The sequence below is a fragment of the Triticum aestivum genome, chromosome 6D (assembly GCF_018294505.1).
Source record: "Triticum aestivum cultivar Chinese Spring chromosome 6D, IWGSC CS RefSeq v2.1, whole genome shotgun sequence".
Taxonomy (NCBI): domain Eukaryota; kingdom Viridiplantae; phylum Streptophyta; class Magnoliopsida; order Poales; family Poaceae; genus Triticum; species Triticum aestivum.
Genome location: NC_057811.1, coordinates 22,739,103 through 22,755,014, shown reverse-complemented (window position 1 = coordinate 22,755,014; position 15,912 = coordinate 22,739,103). Strand labels below are relative to the sequence as shown.

At 43.3% G+C, this 15,912-nt stretch overlaps 1 protein-coding gene across 3 annotated transcripts; it reads right to left on the bottom strand.

The window, feature by feature from the left end:
• Nucleotides 1–8,082: 8,082 nt before the first annotated feature.
• LOC123143175 (heat shock protein HSP 90-beta) lies at nucleotides 8,083–11,914 on the bottom strand. Of its 3 annotated transcripts, none has more exons than XR_006470704.1 (6): nucleotides 11,232–11,914; nucleotides 11,049–11,093; nucleotides 10,739–10,835; nucleotides 10,261–10,336; nucleotides 8,685–10,138; nucleotides 8,083–8,393 (listed from the first exon to the last, which is right to left on the bottom strand). XR_006470704.1 is itself a non-coding variant. In XM_044562020.1 (6 exons), the coding sequence occupies exons 1-5, from the start codon at nucleotides 11,517–11,519 to the stop codon at nucleotides 10,063–10,065; spliced, it is 582 nt and encodes a 193-aa protein (XP_044417955.1). In that variant the 5' UTR covers nucleotides 11,520–11,914; the 3' UTR covers nucleotides 8,083–8,393; nucleotides 10,042–10,062. The 3 variants fall into 3 exon arrangements, 2 of the variants coding, with proteins under 2 accessions (XP_044417955.1, XP_044417956.1); XM_044562020.1 differs by having other exon boundaries at nucleotides 10,042–10,138; XM_044562021.1 differs by having other exon boundaries at nucleotides 10,042–10,138; nucleotides 10,739–10,829.
• Nucleotides 11,915–15,912: the final 3,998 nt, after the last annotated feature.

Below are 15,912 nucleotides of genomic sequence, written 5' to 3'. Positions count from 1 at the left end.
ACTCAAGTGTAGTTAAAATTTGCTGTCATGAGTTCCTTCAATCAATACTGTGTACAGTGCCTTTTTAAGAAGATGATTATATTATTTTTGCAGAACATTAGTTAGTCCTTGCCAAGCAATCTTACATATGTTGGGAATGTTAAATACTCACAGGGTTGAGGTAGCTTGCTTCCTGTCAGAGATTGATGTTCCGAGGAGGTTGCCATCTGGAGAGTAAGGTTATCCATCACATGTTTGTTCAAATGTCTCAGGGGAATGAGATGTCAGATTATATTTTACTAATAAATTGTTTGTTTCCTTATAAGTTACTCATTTTTGTTACTGTTGTTGTACAAGATCAACTGTCTCAGGGGAATGAGATGTCGGATTATATTTCCTTTGCTGGCATTTTTTTGTGAGCTACTTTTGTAGGAGAATGAGATGTGGGATCAAACCACCCAGAAATGTTTTGTACTCCTTTGGGTTGTTGCACGCGATACAGTTGTACTCTGTTGTTGCTATCTTGCTTTCTGTGTGAGCTAATTCTGTACAATCAGTTAAGCTTTTGCACAGAAGAACATATAGTAGCATGCTTCAGTGTTGTTTGTGATTCATATATTTAATTGTTACCTAGATCTAATGCGGTGTTCCAAAACTACATATCATTTTTATTCTACCTTCTGAATATGTCCACAAGAATTCTTTCATTTTATTTCTGAATAACCAACCTCAACAGTAGCCTGCTCAGGTTATTTCTCGCTGTGCCAAACGCCGGTCTTCCAGTTCTACATTTGTTGGTGAAACAACATTGTCAATTCTATTTGTTAAAGACATACTTAGGAAAATGCCTTTGAGACTGAGCTTCTGTCAAGTACTCCAGTACTTGGAGCGGCAAATAAAATGAGCGTTAGGTACTTATATAACCTGACAGAAGCATACTGCCAGCCTGAGAGGAACATACAGCCAATTTCCCTCAGCTGCGACGTCTTCCACTGACAAAAACTCTACATGGCAGTCTGTTGAGATTGATTATTCGAATTAAAAATATAAATATTTTAGTTCTTGTCCATTCGTTGGTAAAAAAGGCGTGGTGAATTTCCTTTTATGGCTTGACGCCTATCAAAATATTGGGACCTCCCATATAGTAACCTGCGCGCAGCCCCTCGCTCCCAGGGGCGACCTTGCGCCGGCCCAGGCATGGGGCGTGGCTCCTTTTTTTCGTTTATTTTTATTTTTTTGTTTCCTTTCGGTTTTAGCTTGCTTCTTTATTTTAGTTTGGAATTTTAAGAAAGTTGAGAATTTCGAAAATGTTCACTAAATGCCAGACAATTCTTCACAAATTTTAAAAATGTTCACAAATTCATAAAATGTTCACAATTTGTAATTTTTTTTGGATTTTGATGAGAAAATTTTAATTTTTTATGAACACTTTGAATTTTGATGAAACTTTTTTGTATTTGATGAAGAAAATTTAAACTCAATGAACATTTATTTGAAAAGATGAACAAATTTTGAATCTGAGAATATTTTCCAAATTTGAGGAACATTTTTTTTAAATTTCGTGAACTTTTTTTGTATTTCCCCATACATTCGGGAAAGATGATCCTGTGTGAAGCATTGAGATACATGAAGAACACACAAATCTAAATAGGCATTCTCTAATTAATATCACAAATGATGTGGCAGTGGATGAAAGAAACACAAGGTTTAAACTAATATAATCCTGGGTGGAAAATTCTATTTTGAAAGCATTGGAATTTTGTTCATGCTTTAGTTATCTAACGACATATTGGTGACGAAACATAAATGCATACACCGACAACAATGGGTGCTTTCAAACAACTCTGACATTAGCGTTACCATAGATTATTTCGATTGTCCAAATAAAATGTACATTTCATTTTCCTCACGGATTATTTTCTGTGACCATATTATTTATAATTTTGTCCAAACAAATCCATAAAGTAGAAAGTCCTTGAAATAATGTGCCCAAGAGCGAGTCAAAATCAGAGGGGATATCTTTATACTAGCCGCACATAGGTCACACTACTAGTTAGACATAAAAATACGAGGTGGCCTTGTTAGTACATGGAGGGAGTAGCAAGGAAGTAAGAACGCTGCTATACACACGATGCCACGCAGACGATTTGTGGACGATGCTAAATTCAAGCCATGTGATGCACAGCAGCAGCACTGTTCTACGGTTGGACTTGACTGTCGGCTACACATCGTGTGTGCAGTTTCGTCTGCACAGCAATTTCGAGGAAGTAAACAAGTGCTTATCAACTGAGCTGTTTTTTTAGGATCTCGTCACCTTATCCAACAAACAGCTGCAGCAATCACTGTCAGACCAAGGAACACAAGATAAACACAATCAAGCTCCATTCCATCCTTCAGGATGACCATACTACATACCAAACAGTAAACAGTTCCTTGGTCACAAGTACTGCATGCAAATACAGTTCCTTGGTCACAAGTACTGCATGCAAATGGTTGGGAAAAGAAACAGTAAACAGTTCAAGATCTTTTTGCTCATGGTTCTGATGGTTATATCCTTCTGGCTCATGGCTCTGAATTCTGATGGTCATATACTCCATATGTAACATGAGAGGATTATTATCACCATCTGTTTTCTTTTCAGAAACGAACTGACTTCAGCGATATACACCCCAACAAATCCGAACTGAATGTAAGCACTAGAGTAGATCAGTACTGCAAGTCAACTTGTAAGTTGTAGCAGAGGCTACTTCCACACACTTGCTGTAACATAGGGTGTAGCAATAGGTACAAGTACAACCATGGGCAGATGCACAACACAGAAAATATCGTGATAACAACGGCAGGATAATTTTCTCCACACAAGAAGATCACACCCTGGGTCTTCTTAGTTAACCTCTAATACCATTTCGTCAAAACTAAACAGTCGTTAAAGCTCTTAACACATTATCTGACAAACACACAGCCACACGGGATAAAATACTCCAGGTTCTGCACCATTGCAGATCAAATCAGACCCAAACACATACCAACTTTGTGGTTAATTGTGTCGCAGCCTCGGCACCATCTCTAATCCACGACACATCCGCGTGACCTCCAGCGTCCAGACCAGCACTATTCTGACCATGGTGGCTATGCGCTTGAGACTGCAGCGCAGTTCCAACATCTCCTCAGCCTCGTTCTCAACATGCCTGCCCAATATCTCAATTTCTAGCATATTTAAACGGCGGATCTGCAAGAGCTTGTGAGCAAAGAGGAACGAAAGATTGGTCTTGTTATCGGGCAGTACGGAGTAAATTGTTTATAGAAAAAGCACGTTATGAAGCAGAATGGAAATGAGATAGGATATTAGAGCATCTCCAGCCGTTGGCCCCCCAGGGTGCCGAAAAAGAGCCGCCTAGGGGCAAACCGGCGCTAGATTGGCCCCTGGGGGCGATCTAGCTCCCAGCCACGGCCCCAGGCGCCGCCCCCCAAGTCGCGGCAAATTCAAACTTGGTCATTCCCGCTCACAAAAAAAGCCATAAGTTCCGACGATCAGCGGCCCAGTTCGGCGATCATCACCTTGCCACAGTTCGGCGTACAAAAAAGAAAGGGCGCGTGGGCAACACATAACACGGCGGGGACGGCATCACACGGTGGAGTCGGCGTGTGCGGGCTTGGCGGTATCGGAGCTGCTTCTGTGCTGGGCGGCGTTGGCACGGCTTCTGTGCTGCTGGGCATCGTGGAGGCATCATCGCTCGGGCTTGTCAGCGGCGTCGGCGTGGGCGTGAGAGTTGGCGGCGCCGTCGACGACAGCTGGTTCAGGATGAGGCAGCGCTCCGCCAAGCACCACGCCTTGAGCTTCTCGTCGTTGCTCTGGAGCATGTCCGCCTCGCCCATGAGGAAAGCCAGGTCAGTGTTCCTCTTCTTCGCGACGACGTTGGTCCGGAGTAGGTCGAGCTCTGGTTTGTGCCAGTGATCGGGTCGAGGCAGACGACTTTCCACGCTTCGGCGAGGCACTCGTCCTCCTTGGACGCCCACTTGATGCGCGGCTTGCCGGTCCTGGCCATTTCCTCGCCGGAGCAGCCGCTGGCTCCTCCTCCTCCTCCAGCTCCGGCTCCTCCTCGTCCTAGTCGAGCTCGCCGTCCATGTCGCCGTTGAGGTCCATTGTGTCGTCCTGGGTAGTAAACCCGGGGGACGCGGCGGTGGCGGCCGAGACGGCCGTGATGATGTCGTCCATGTCGGCCTCGGTCGCGTCGGTGTCGCCGAGATTCGACGTGGAGCCTTGGAAGAAGGGCAGTGCGCCACGGAGGAGAGGGGGCGTCGGGGAGGATGCGTAGGCCGGTGGGGAGTAGGTGTACGGAGGGTACTGCACGCCGGCGAAGGCGGGCGAGGGCGTCCGCTGGGCCGGGTGACCATGGGGGAAGGTGATGTTTGGGTTGAACCCGCCGTGCGCGTCACCGTCGGCATAGCCCGGCGACGGCGTGCAGCCCCAGGGTTGCGGCGACGATGAGAAGCCGGCCGGAGAACCGACGCTTTGCTGGCTCCAGGGCGCGTACGGGGCGTGGCCGCCGGGTGGATTCATCATCCCCACGCGAGCCGCCTCGGCTTGTTCGGCCGAGCGCTCCGCCTGCTCCGCCGCCGCCGCAGCCGCGAGCCGCGCCGCGATCTGCCGGGCCTTCTTGGCGTTCGCCCTGTTCCGCCTGTCGGTGGTGACAGCCTCCCGGCACCGAACTTCCGCTCTCCAGTCGGCGTTGGACATGCCCGGGGGCTTGGACGGCGGCGCCCTCGGCTTCCTCTGCTTCGACTAGGTGATGGCGGCGGTCGCACGCGTCGCGGCGCGAGGGGCCACGTACTTCTTCGGCGGCATGGCGGCCGGCTGGGAGGGGAGGAGGAGATTGGCGGGAGGAATGGAGAGAATGAGAGGGAAGCCGGGGGGGGAAACGGCGGGAAAAGGCTCTCCTCTCGCCGATGGAGCGGCCCCACGCCCCTTTTCGCTTGTGCCGGCGCCCCCAGCGCGCCAGGTTCGGCTCGGGTGTGCCGGCTGTTATTTCGGCCCAACCCGGCGAAAAACGGACTCCTAAGGGCGCGACTGGGCCGATTTTCGTCCGCCGGCGCAAAAAAATCGCCTTGGGGGGCCTGTTGGGGACGCGGCTGGAGATGCTCTTAGGACTTGGAACAAAACACGTACAATACTTCTTTTTGTGAAAATGCTCAAATCTATTATAAAAGTTCACTGAAAGTAAAAAGCATCTCAACCACAATAAAAATTTGACACAGTACATCAGAACTTAACGTTGGAGATATTTTTACCTATGGTCCAGTTGGTTTATCGACCATAAAACCTCACCCGCATTTATGTGTTCACAAATGCACTACAAAGTCAGATCAAGGAATTAGGCATGTAAAACATAAATAAACAAAACCTAAAAGAACTTATAGTCATACCGAAAATGTAGCTTGCTATCGCAAGGTTCATAGATTACCTATAGTCACAACATTTTAACGTGAGTAAAGGAAAATATACTCTTGACAGTCAACAAACTATGTGTATCCTCTGTCGTCCTGGAAAAAAATAATTGCATGAATTTGACATGTGGTTTAATAGAAAATAAAAGAGAAATAAGAGGGTAGCAAACACATTGCCTATAACATATTAGAAAATAAAAGGAGAAATAAAAAGGAAAGAAAGAACAAAGAACAATAAAACACGTAGAAAACATTGCTTTGGCGAGCTTGATAGCCACAAGCTCGTCAAAGACAATCTTTCCCAGCCCCTGTGATTTAGATCTCGGCAAATCTTCTTTTGTTTGTTTTATGTTTCTAGATATGACCCTTTCCAACCCGCGAGGAGAGCAAGATGCGAAGAACCCTTCCCTTTTGGAAGGCGAGCTGAGAATAAGCCCGTCTCCATCGATAGGGAACTCCAAACTGAAGCAGGCCACAAAGCATTGCCGACAAGCTCGAGCTGCAAAGACGACGTGACCTGTTTGTTTGATATGCGTATGGTGGACATGTGGTCTGTTTATCTCACCGTTAAATCTTAAGTGTTTCGATAAGTTACTATTGAGTTTTTATGTCTATGTTATATCTTCTGCGCTCACAACTCGGTTCTTCGGAGGGCCCTACAACTTATACTCGTAGCTTTTCCTCAAAAGTACTAGCCACAGATATAAACATAGAACCATTGTATGCATTCGTTGATATATGAATAACAATTATGTCATACTACAACAAAAATAGTGATGTCTAAACTAGGGTACCAGAAACCGGACCCTCAAATTTAGGCTACCTAGGGTACTCGGCATTTCTTCTTTGATGCCTCCTCTGGGCCATTGTCTGGGTAAGGATGCTTGCGGCTGACCGTTGGTTGGTCGTTGCCATCACCTTCGTCCTCGTCTTTGTCGTCGCCGTCCTCCTCCACCTCCGGCTCAGGAGTCTTCACGGGCTCGTTGGGCCCTTTCATGAACTCGATGAAGTCGGGGTCGTCAAAAGTGTCGGGACCAGAGGGCAACATCGATGAACCCGAATCCTCGCTATAAGCAGGACTGCGGGCAGTAGTGCATAAACGGGCTATAGTCCCGGTTCGTAAGGCCCTTTAGTGCCGGTTCTGGAACCGGCACTAAAGGGTGGGGACTAAAGATCCCCCCCTTTAGTCCCGGTTCAACACAAACCGGGACCAAAGGCACACCACGTGGCACGAGAGCCCGCGCCGGGGGCTGGGAGACTTTTAGTCTCGGTTGGTAACACCAACCGGGACTAAAAGGTTTAGGGTTTATGTTATTATGATTTGATTTTTCCTTCTAATTTTGTGTTTTTTTTTCATTTCAAACATATTTTACGGTACTACATATTGTACATGTTATGCATATATATATAAATAGAATTTCTCGTAGAACCGATCATATATATATCATCGAATTTCTCTCACGACCATTCACGCGCGCGCGCACACACACACACACATACAATTTCTCCTACAATTTGCAGATCATTACATGGAGGCATTACAACGGGTAATGGAATTCTCCTATGGGATCTATGACCTGGTCGAGCAAAAATCCCACTATTTCCTCTTGAATTGCTCGTACGCGATTCGTTGGTAGGCGCTTATCCCGCATCTCCTTCATCTTTGAAGGAGATCAATATGCATGTATTAGTTGTGTGTATATATATTAGATAATGATGTAAAAATTGTGAATAGTGTTCTGGCAAACGTACCCATTGCTCTTTATCAGTTCTGCTCTTTTCGGACGTCATCATGTGAATGTTCTCGCAAACGTAGTATGCACATAAATCACTCCCCGGCGCCTACTTCAGGGCCTTTACGAGAATAGAATTCAATTACATAATAATTAATCAAACATGATAATGGTATATATTGAAACTAGAATTAAAGAGATGGTAGCTAGCTAGTACTAGCTACTTAATTAATTACCTTTGGTCGCACCCATTTTAGCTTTTGTTTCCATTGGCCTGGAACCTTTTTGATGAACTTTTCCCAAGCCCTGCCCGCCGGCAAAGAAAATGAATAAAGCACTACAAGAAATATGTCAACTTGCGACCATCACTATTGGTCGCTGAATGGTTGTTGTTTTTTATTTGCGACCTTTTTGTGACAAAAAATAGATGGTCAAAAACTAAGCGTCTTTAATGAAATTAACGACCTTCTCTGTGATATTGTCGTAGAAGGCAACGACCAAAACAAAAGGTCGTTGGTTCAACGATCTTTTGTTTTGGTCGTTGGCTGTCTGCTCAGGCCACGTCGGATCCGACATGACAAGCCGACGTGACAAATTTGCGACCAAATGTAAAGGTGGTGGATTAGAATCAGCCCGGTCCAATTGGGTGTTTTACATGGGCCAACCCAACAATTCAGCCCATTTATTATTATTTTTCCTATCAATTATGATCACCTACATGGGTCTGGCCCAACAATTCAGCCTCTTTATTTCTAGGCCTCATCCATTTTGCAGTCCATTTCATTAAGCCTTTTTGTACCATTTTTTCATCATTGCACAATATTCCCCGCACTATTGTTTGGGCCATTGCCTTTTTAGATCCCAAATATTATTCGATCCAATAGAACATTCAGTCATTTTCAATCACATATTTCAATTTTACACATTTCAACAGCAAACAATCAATACTTCTCTCAATTAAATGATCAAATCCAGAAATCACTAAATGAAACTCACAACAACACATACACGACTGCACGATCCATCAAGTGTACATACAATCAAATACACATGCACCAAAACATGGTGGCAACATCAACTAAAACTATGATGCACATCTCCAGGCTTCTTTTGATCTTCGGTCACAGCAGCAGCCACCACGACAACATAAGATCCTTATCTATATAAATTATTTACTTCAAGATTCTTCTCCTGGAGTTCCTTGTACACCAACTTTTGATGAATGAAGGCCAAAATCTGCGGATTATAAATCAGAAAAGTTAGGGAACATAATCAAGTGAAGCCATGCATATAACATTCTCCTAACCATGAAACATAGCTGCAGAATTTGAAATCTAATAAGAAACCATGCATATAACATTCTCATAACAGCAAAACTGAGATATATTTGGAAAGGGCAAATGACAAGTATCAACCCAGTGCTAGATAACAGAGCAAACATGTCAAAGTTATTCAGATATCCTGATGTGTGTGTCACATCATACATGCATCAAGCTTCAGGCCATCAATTTCAGGACTAGTAGATACCTAACTTCATGTCGATGATATTGATGGGGCTGCAGTAGAACATCTGGTAAGCATCATCTTTGACGCTAAACGTTGCAGATACTTGTCCTATTAGTAGTCTATCATGCGCTCTTGCCATCGCGCCAGAGAGGATATGGTAAGTCTAAAATACTATTAGCAGCCCATAATGCTAAAAAGGTGCTTTAAGATGGTGAACCAGTGGATATCACTCAAGTAAACTATTTTACTCCTTACATACAACAGTCAGGAATTAGTACAGTTGTTGAAGCAGGAGTAAGCTGATCATATAACATAAGAGTCGGGATTTCTATGCTTATTGTTAAGAAAAATTGATACAAGTTAAGACTTTGTTTAAGAGTAGGTCTAATGAAATAAACTGTGCATTTGGTGAGGATATGGCAACAGATTAAGAGCATAATGTTCAGCATCACACAGATAGTAGAACAATGCTACAGGAAGCTATTTGCATAAAGTAGAGATTCTACAATACGTAGTCAGATATGAAGGGCAAAGCAAACTGTACAGGAATATATAAACTACAAAACAAGCTATTGACCATCCTACTGGTAGCAAGGACATAAAGATAATCACTTAATAAGATAAGAAGTAGACATGAATAAATCACATAATTATGTACAATTCAATATCCCAGCTGAGAGCGAACATGTATTCAACACTTTCTGCATTTCAATACATGCACGACAAATTCACAGCAAAACTATATATAGATGTACAAACATGCATGAACAGGAAAGCAACCAAACTACAAGAACATATAAGGAAACAGAGGGAATCACTATAACCAATGGAGTGACAAGCACATATATGAACTCTAAATAATGCCCAACTAGACCAAAAGTAGCTGGAGTAGTCAATCAGTGGCAAGAATACTCTTGTAACAGTAATCAAATACCGATCTAATTGTGTGGTACATGATTTTAAAAGGCTTCGGCAGGATGCAATAAAGTTGTCATAACACAAAAATGAACAATTCTGAAATGCAGCATGGAACAAGCAGTGATACTCCCAGGCATTCATCAACCAAATCTTTACCTAAGCTAACGTTGCTAAATTCTGCTACGGTTACGGTTACAACTCAAATCCAGCCAGCCAGCCCGCCCTGGATTTCAAACTCTGCTACCAAATAATTTGAGGGACGAAAATGAGATGATTCCAGCAGTGGCGTGGCCGTGCGTGTGGCCCTATTCGCCCATGAGTAATTAACTATAGCATGCTACAGCAACATTTCATTAACAAATTTGATTCATGAACTAGCTTATTGACTATGACAAAAATGCTTAGAATAAAAATCATTTCAAGAAATGCTGCACCAGCTAAAAAACAAATTAAGCCATACCATTTCAGGAAAATGTGTAAGCTATTCAACTTTTCTCACATTCACTCCAGCTGCTTCCAAGCTTGACGCTGTACCACCAGTGGAGATGATAGAGAACCTACAGGTGCAAAAATCTTCATCAGACCCTACATAAGTAACTAGAACAGAGGAAGAAAAACAATGGTTAATCTGAGCTGGAGAATGGTGATGATTCCCAATGGTGATGCACGAAAGAGTTACCCCAAGCTCTGAAGGTTGTTTCCGAGATTAGCCAAGTCTGTTGTATCCGACAAAGATATCAGCGCTTGCTTCACTCCTGTTGATGTAGGAACTTACGATTAGTTACGCTTCAAGCATTTCGAGTGTTACAAGCAAGATAAAGTTAAATGAAGAGAATATACAGTTCTGGGGACCCATGTTACTTGACTAGTTGTTCAAACACATGGGGCCCTAATCGAGTATCACCCGATAGAACTAGACAATAGATACAAAATGTTCTCAAAAAGACATAACATTAACTAGTGTGTGTAGTACAATGTGCCTAATGATTTAGTCTGCAGGGTTTAGATACTACTAGTACACATGAATCCAACCACTCTGCTTCTACATAGTCATCAGGCTGTAGGGTCTCGTGACTTTTGTTCATCAGTCCAACAACCTATTTACACTAAAACCGGTGCTACAACAATAATAATCATAGGGAAGCCAATTTGGTTACCTGCTGGCGCAGCCACGGCCCCGGCCCTGCAGAGCCTCCATGAACTCCTTGGTGCCCGAGCCCACGATGGTGCCCAGGTTGTTCGCATGGTCTGCCACTTCAAAACAATCATCAGAGATATGTTGTCATCAGAGCAGAGGCAAATGGAGATTCAGTCTGAAACTCTGGATTAGTTGTCGTTGAAAATTCAGACATTCATTCAGGGATTCAGCAACGAAATCAAAATTCACACATTCAGAAATGTTTGCAATGATTGCACGTGAAGATTCAGCGAACAAGATGAGGGGAGGCGGCATAGATAGATAGATACCTGACTCTTGTCCGTGAGGCTCTCGAACCAGATCTTGTCAAGCGCCTGCAAGCAAAGCAAGCAGCATTCACGTGTGAGAGAATCAAGCAACCAAATCATCTATCTCTGATCCGACGAACAAACAATGTGGAGAAGCAAAGGAAACATAGGAAGGAACAGAGGAGGAGGAAGGAACATAAGTACATCTGATGAGTTGGAGATGAGATCGCGGAGGAAGATCTCCTTGTTGGAGTAGAAGGTGTTGATGATGAGCAAGAGCAGCTGGTTGATCTCCGCCTGGAACGCGAAGGTCTCCGTCTCCGTGCCGCTGCCCATCTGCACGTCCGCCATCGCCTTCTGCTCCTGCTCCCCTGCTACTACTTCCCGAAAGGAAACTTGGGGGAAGATGGGTGGATGGATGGGGTGGTGGTCGTGGTCAGGGGCGGGGCCCCCGACGGTGGCGGAGCTGAGCCGCGATGCGACGTGGCTCATGGAGCGGTTCCAGAGCAGGCCGCGGCTGTGGTGGCCGAGCACGGGTCGGCGGGAAAGGGAGGTGGCAGGGGAACTAGTTGTCGGGAGCGGTAGGGAGGAGGACGTCGACGGGGGACACCGGCCAGCCCAAGCCCCGCCGGTGGAGAGCGCCTGCTCGATTCAGATCGAGGTCTCGATTGGCGTGGGGTTGCCTGAGAATCCCCGCTGCGCCCATCGCGAGTCTGTGCATGGCTCGATCTTGGGTCAGCCTCGACCTCGTCTACTGTGATGGTCGTCGACGGTGGCGGTGGAGGTGGGGTTGGGGGCGGCGGCGGATCGAGATCTGAGTGAGGGAGATGGTTGGGGGCTGCGGCTGTGGGTGCGTAGGAGAGAGGGGGGCGAGAGGGTGAGGGGTGAGACGGGTTGTGTTAGGGTTAAGTGGGTGAGACCGTGAGGGGTGAGGGCTGCCGTTGGATCCGGGATGCCCATGGACCAATTAGAAGGCAGTAAACAATTTGAAGACCTTATGACCATCTAAATTGGTCGTAATCTATTAAAGATAAGTTTTTTACATGAAAAACATTTCCTATTTTCCAAGTGTCAAAGATGGTTTTTCTTAAACGACCTACCAAATATTAGTTGCAAAATGGCACCACACCATTTTTAGAAATTATTATTAGACCACATTTTATGTCCAATTGATCAAACGGTTGGTTAACAAAATCTTTTCATTCACCTCTAGACAAAAAGACAAATTTCCTTTGATTCAGCTGGAGGCAGGTCAAATTTGTACTACAGCTGTTTGATAGATTGCTATTTAATTTTTCCAAAAATCATTCCTAGGTACATAATTATCTATTTCATCAGAGATACTTCGAAAAATTTGCAAGATTCAACCCCTAGCTACGAACGGGCATGCCCGCCGTTTTGACCGCATTTTGGGACGGGCATAGAAAATTCAAAAGAAATCAGAAAAATGTAAAACCTTCACATTGTGTCTTTATATGTGACATAGTTACCAGGAAAAATAATAAACTTATAATATGGTAATTATTTTAAAAAAGTGTTCTCAGAAACGAACTATCATGTATGAAGATCAATGGCTTTCAAGCCAAATGATCAATGTTATGGTAGCATTCATGACATTGTTTGTTAAAATGATCTCATAAGGTGCATCTTGTAATGGCAAATAATGTTGGCTAAGGAAGTTTTCATTTTCTTTGAACGAAAATTTCATTTTCCATTTTACGAGTGCCCAAAATGAGTTTTTTGTGAAGGACCTACAATATATTTGTTGCAAAAATTTGCCCAGATAATTTTTCTAAAATATTAGGCCATATTTAATGTACAATTGACCAAATGGTTGGGTGTCAGAAGCTTTGATCCACCTCTCATGAAAAGGATAAATTCCCGCCGATCCAACTGAAAGTGGGTCGAATTTGAACTGCAGCTGCCTTATAGTTTGTTATTTATTTTTTCCAAAAATCATTTTTAGGTCAATAAGTATCTATTTAATCAGAGAAACACCAAATTTGTTTTCATGATTCAACCACTAGCTCAGAACGGTCATGCTCGCCGTTTTGACCGCATTTTGAAATGGGCATGAAAAATTCAAAAAAATCAAAAATTTGGAAAACCTTTGCATTGTGTCATTATATCTGACCAAGTTACCAAGAAAAAGAATAAACTTGTATTTCGGTAATTATTTTAAAAAAGTGTTCTCAGAAATGAGCTATTATGTGTGAAGATTCATGGCTTTCAAGCCAAATGGTCAATCTTATGGCCACGTTCATGGCATAGTTTGTCCAAATGATCTCATATTGTGCACAAGGGTGCATCTTGGAATGACAAACAATGTTGGCTAAGGAAGTTTTCATTTTCTTTGGACAAAAAATTGATTTTCCATTTTTTGAATGCCCAAAATGAGTTTATTTGTGAAGGAGCTACCATATATTTGTTGCAAAATTGGACCAAATCAATTTTATAAAATATTAAGACATATTTAATGTACAATTGACCAAATAGTTGGGTGTCAAAAGTTTTCGTTCACCTCTCGTGAAAAAGACAAATTTCTGCCGATCTAGTTGGAAGCGGGTCAAGTTTTAACTGCAGCTGCCTTATAGTTTGCTCTTTATTTTTTCCAAAAAACATTTCTAGCTACATAAGTACTATTTAATCAGAAATACATGGTTTGGTGGCGATACGTCGAGGTTGTACGGTGGACGAGGGCCCCAACTCTAGAGCGCGTAAACTCGCATGCCCGCCGCGCGGTCACCGCGTCATTGTGGCTTTGCCACGCATTCTGGGCGGCCTAGGCATGTCTATTTGGTTGGGCACTCCCTCGGTAGGTGTGAGGAAGAAGAAGGAAATAGAAGAATCTCACGAGTAGACTGAACTGAGCTCAAACATGAATTAGCATCCAAGTGTTTGATTAGTGGTGTGGAAAATGCACATGGCCAATTCGCCTGAGTTTTGGCCGAGGATGATCATCTACTAAGGACACTGTCTTGGAAAATTTGCAGCTCAAATGGAGGAGCCTAGGTGTTACTTGCTTTGCAAAGTACCACAATGGACAGAAATATAAATGTTGAAGCTAGACTCAAATGAATTAATGGATTGATCTGGAATTTGGAGGAGGGGGATAATTTAGGCATATGAAGGCACTGTAAAAATTTCATACCATTTGGATGAATAAAAATGGTACTTCCTTCACGGTGCTCTCCACCGAACAAAAAATTGGGAAAAATGCTAAGGGAAATTGGCTAGATTAAATGAGCTAAAATTTGGTGGAGGGAGGTTCTATGAGCAGGGTCATGTCGTGGTAAATTTTCAGCAATTATAAATTAACATAAAATATAGTTGCTTCACATACTGAAAATATTATCAGAAAAAAGATTGGATGGTGAGATCACATGGATTATTAGGTGGGGCTCAAATTTTGTGGAGAGCTATGATTTGGGAATATAGAAGACGTGACAAAAATTCAGCTCATTAGGATATGCCTAGCTAGTACTTCCTTCACAACGGTTCTAGCTAAACAGAAACTTTGGAAATTTGCCGAGGAAGATTTACTAGGAAAATGGAGCTGAATATTGTCACGAGGCAATGATTTGGATAGTAAAGAATGCCCATTTTTTGGGGGAATTTTGGGAATGACAGAAATATAGACTGCTTCACAACCTAGGTCAAAAATTGACACATAGACATGACACATAGGCAAAACTGATGAGGTGGTGCCTAGTCATAGCAATGCACCAGAATTTACAAGGCTATGACCATCTATATTGGTCGTTATCAGCTAGAAATAAGGCAACTGACTAGTGTTGTTTTCTTTACGACCTTTTCATGTAAGGAAATTACGACATTTCTGACCAAAATAGTCGTTATGGTTTAGGGTTTGGAGCCCCCCGAACAACTTTTGACCAAATGGTCTCAAATGGTCGTAGATTTATGACCAATTCTTCCAGGTTCACTAATAGAAGGTCACAAGCTGACATATTTCTTGTAGTGAAGGAGTTATTAATTAGTTGATATCAGGAAATGACAAACTAAAGAGGCCGACATATAGTTCGACAATGATTGAAATTACCCGTCGACCATCCCCCTCACGATTGCGTAGTCATTAACCTCTTTAAGTAGTGAGTCCAGTACTTGAACTTTCCCTCGTCAACTTCAATGATTAGCAGGATCCAGTGATAACTGCATGCGCACACGTTTGTATAATTAAGCGGGCATGTGCATAACTCATCAACTACACTTATTAACATCTAGTAAGCAAAAACAGAATTTGTAGTACAAGACAGTGTCACTCACCCGAAGTCGTAAGGAAGTAGTATGTCTCGTTGGGTTTTTAGTCACACCAAGAACTCTAGCAAGGCTTTCTCTGTGTATGGTCGATTATATTCACGTGACCATGTCTCTTCATTAATGGTATCTGGGTCAATGAACCCAATGCCATAGCGTCCATTTTTTTCATTTCATAGATCTTCATTCTGCATAAGGATAATTACAGGTAATGATCAACGAGCACTACAGCTAGCTAGAGACTTAAATTCCAGAAAGAAATCACTTACACACAATAGCAACTGACGATAGCTTTGTCGAGTGCGTCTTGATTGAATAACTAAAACAGTTCTTGAAACTCAACCCACAGAGCTTTTTCATGGAAGTAATGCTCTGCCTCAATTTTCACCATGAGGGACTCTCGATCGGTAGTCTTGGCTTTTTTCATGTACCATTCATGCAATTCATACATTCTCGTTGATAGAAGCTTGATCTCCTCAGGCATGACCAGAGGTTCGCCGCGGGCATATTTCCGTTTTAGTTCCTACTTTTTAAACTTTTCCATGGGCTCGATCTCTAGGAGTTGATAAACAGTGACACCGGCCTCTTCAGCCATCCTTCTAAGATCGTT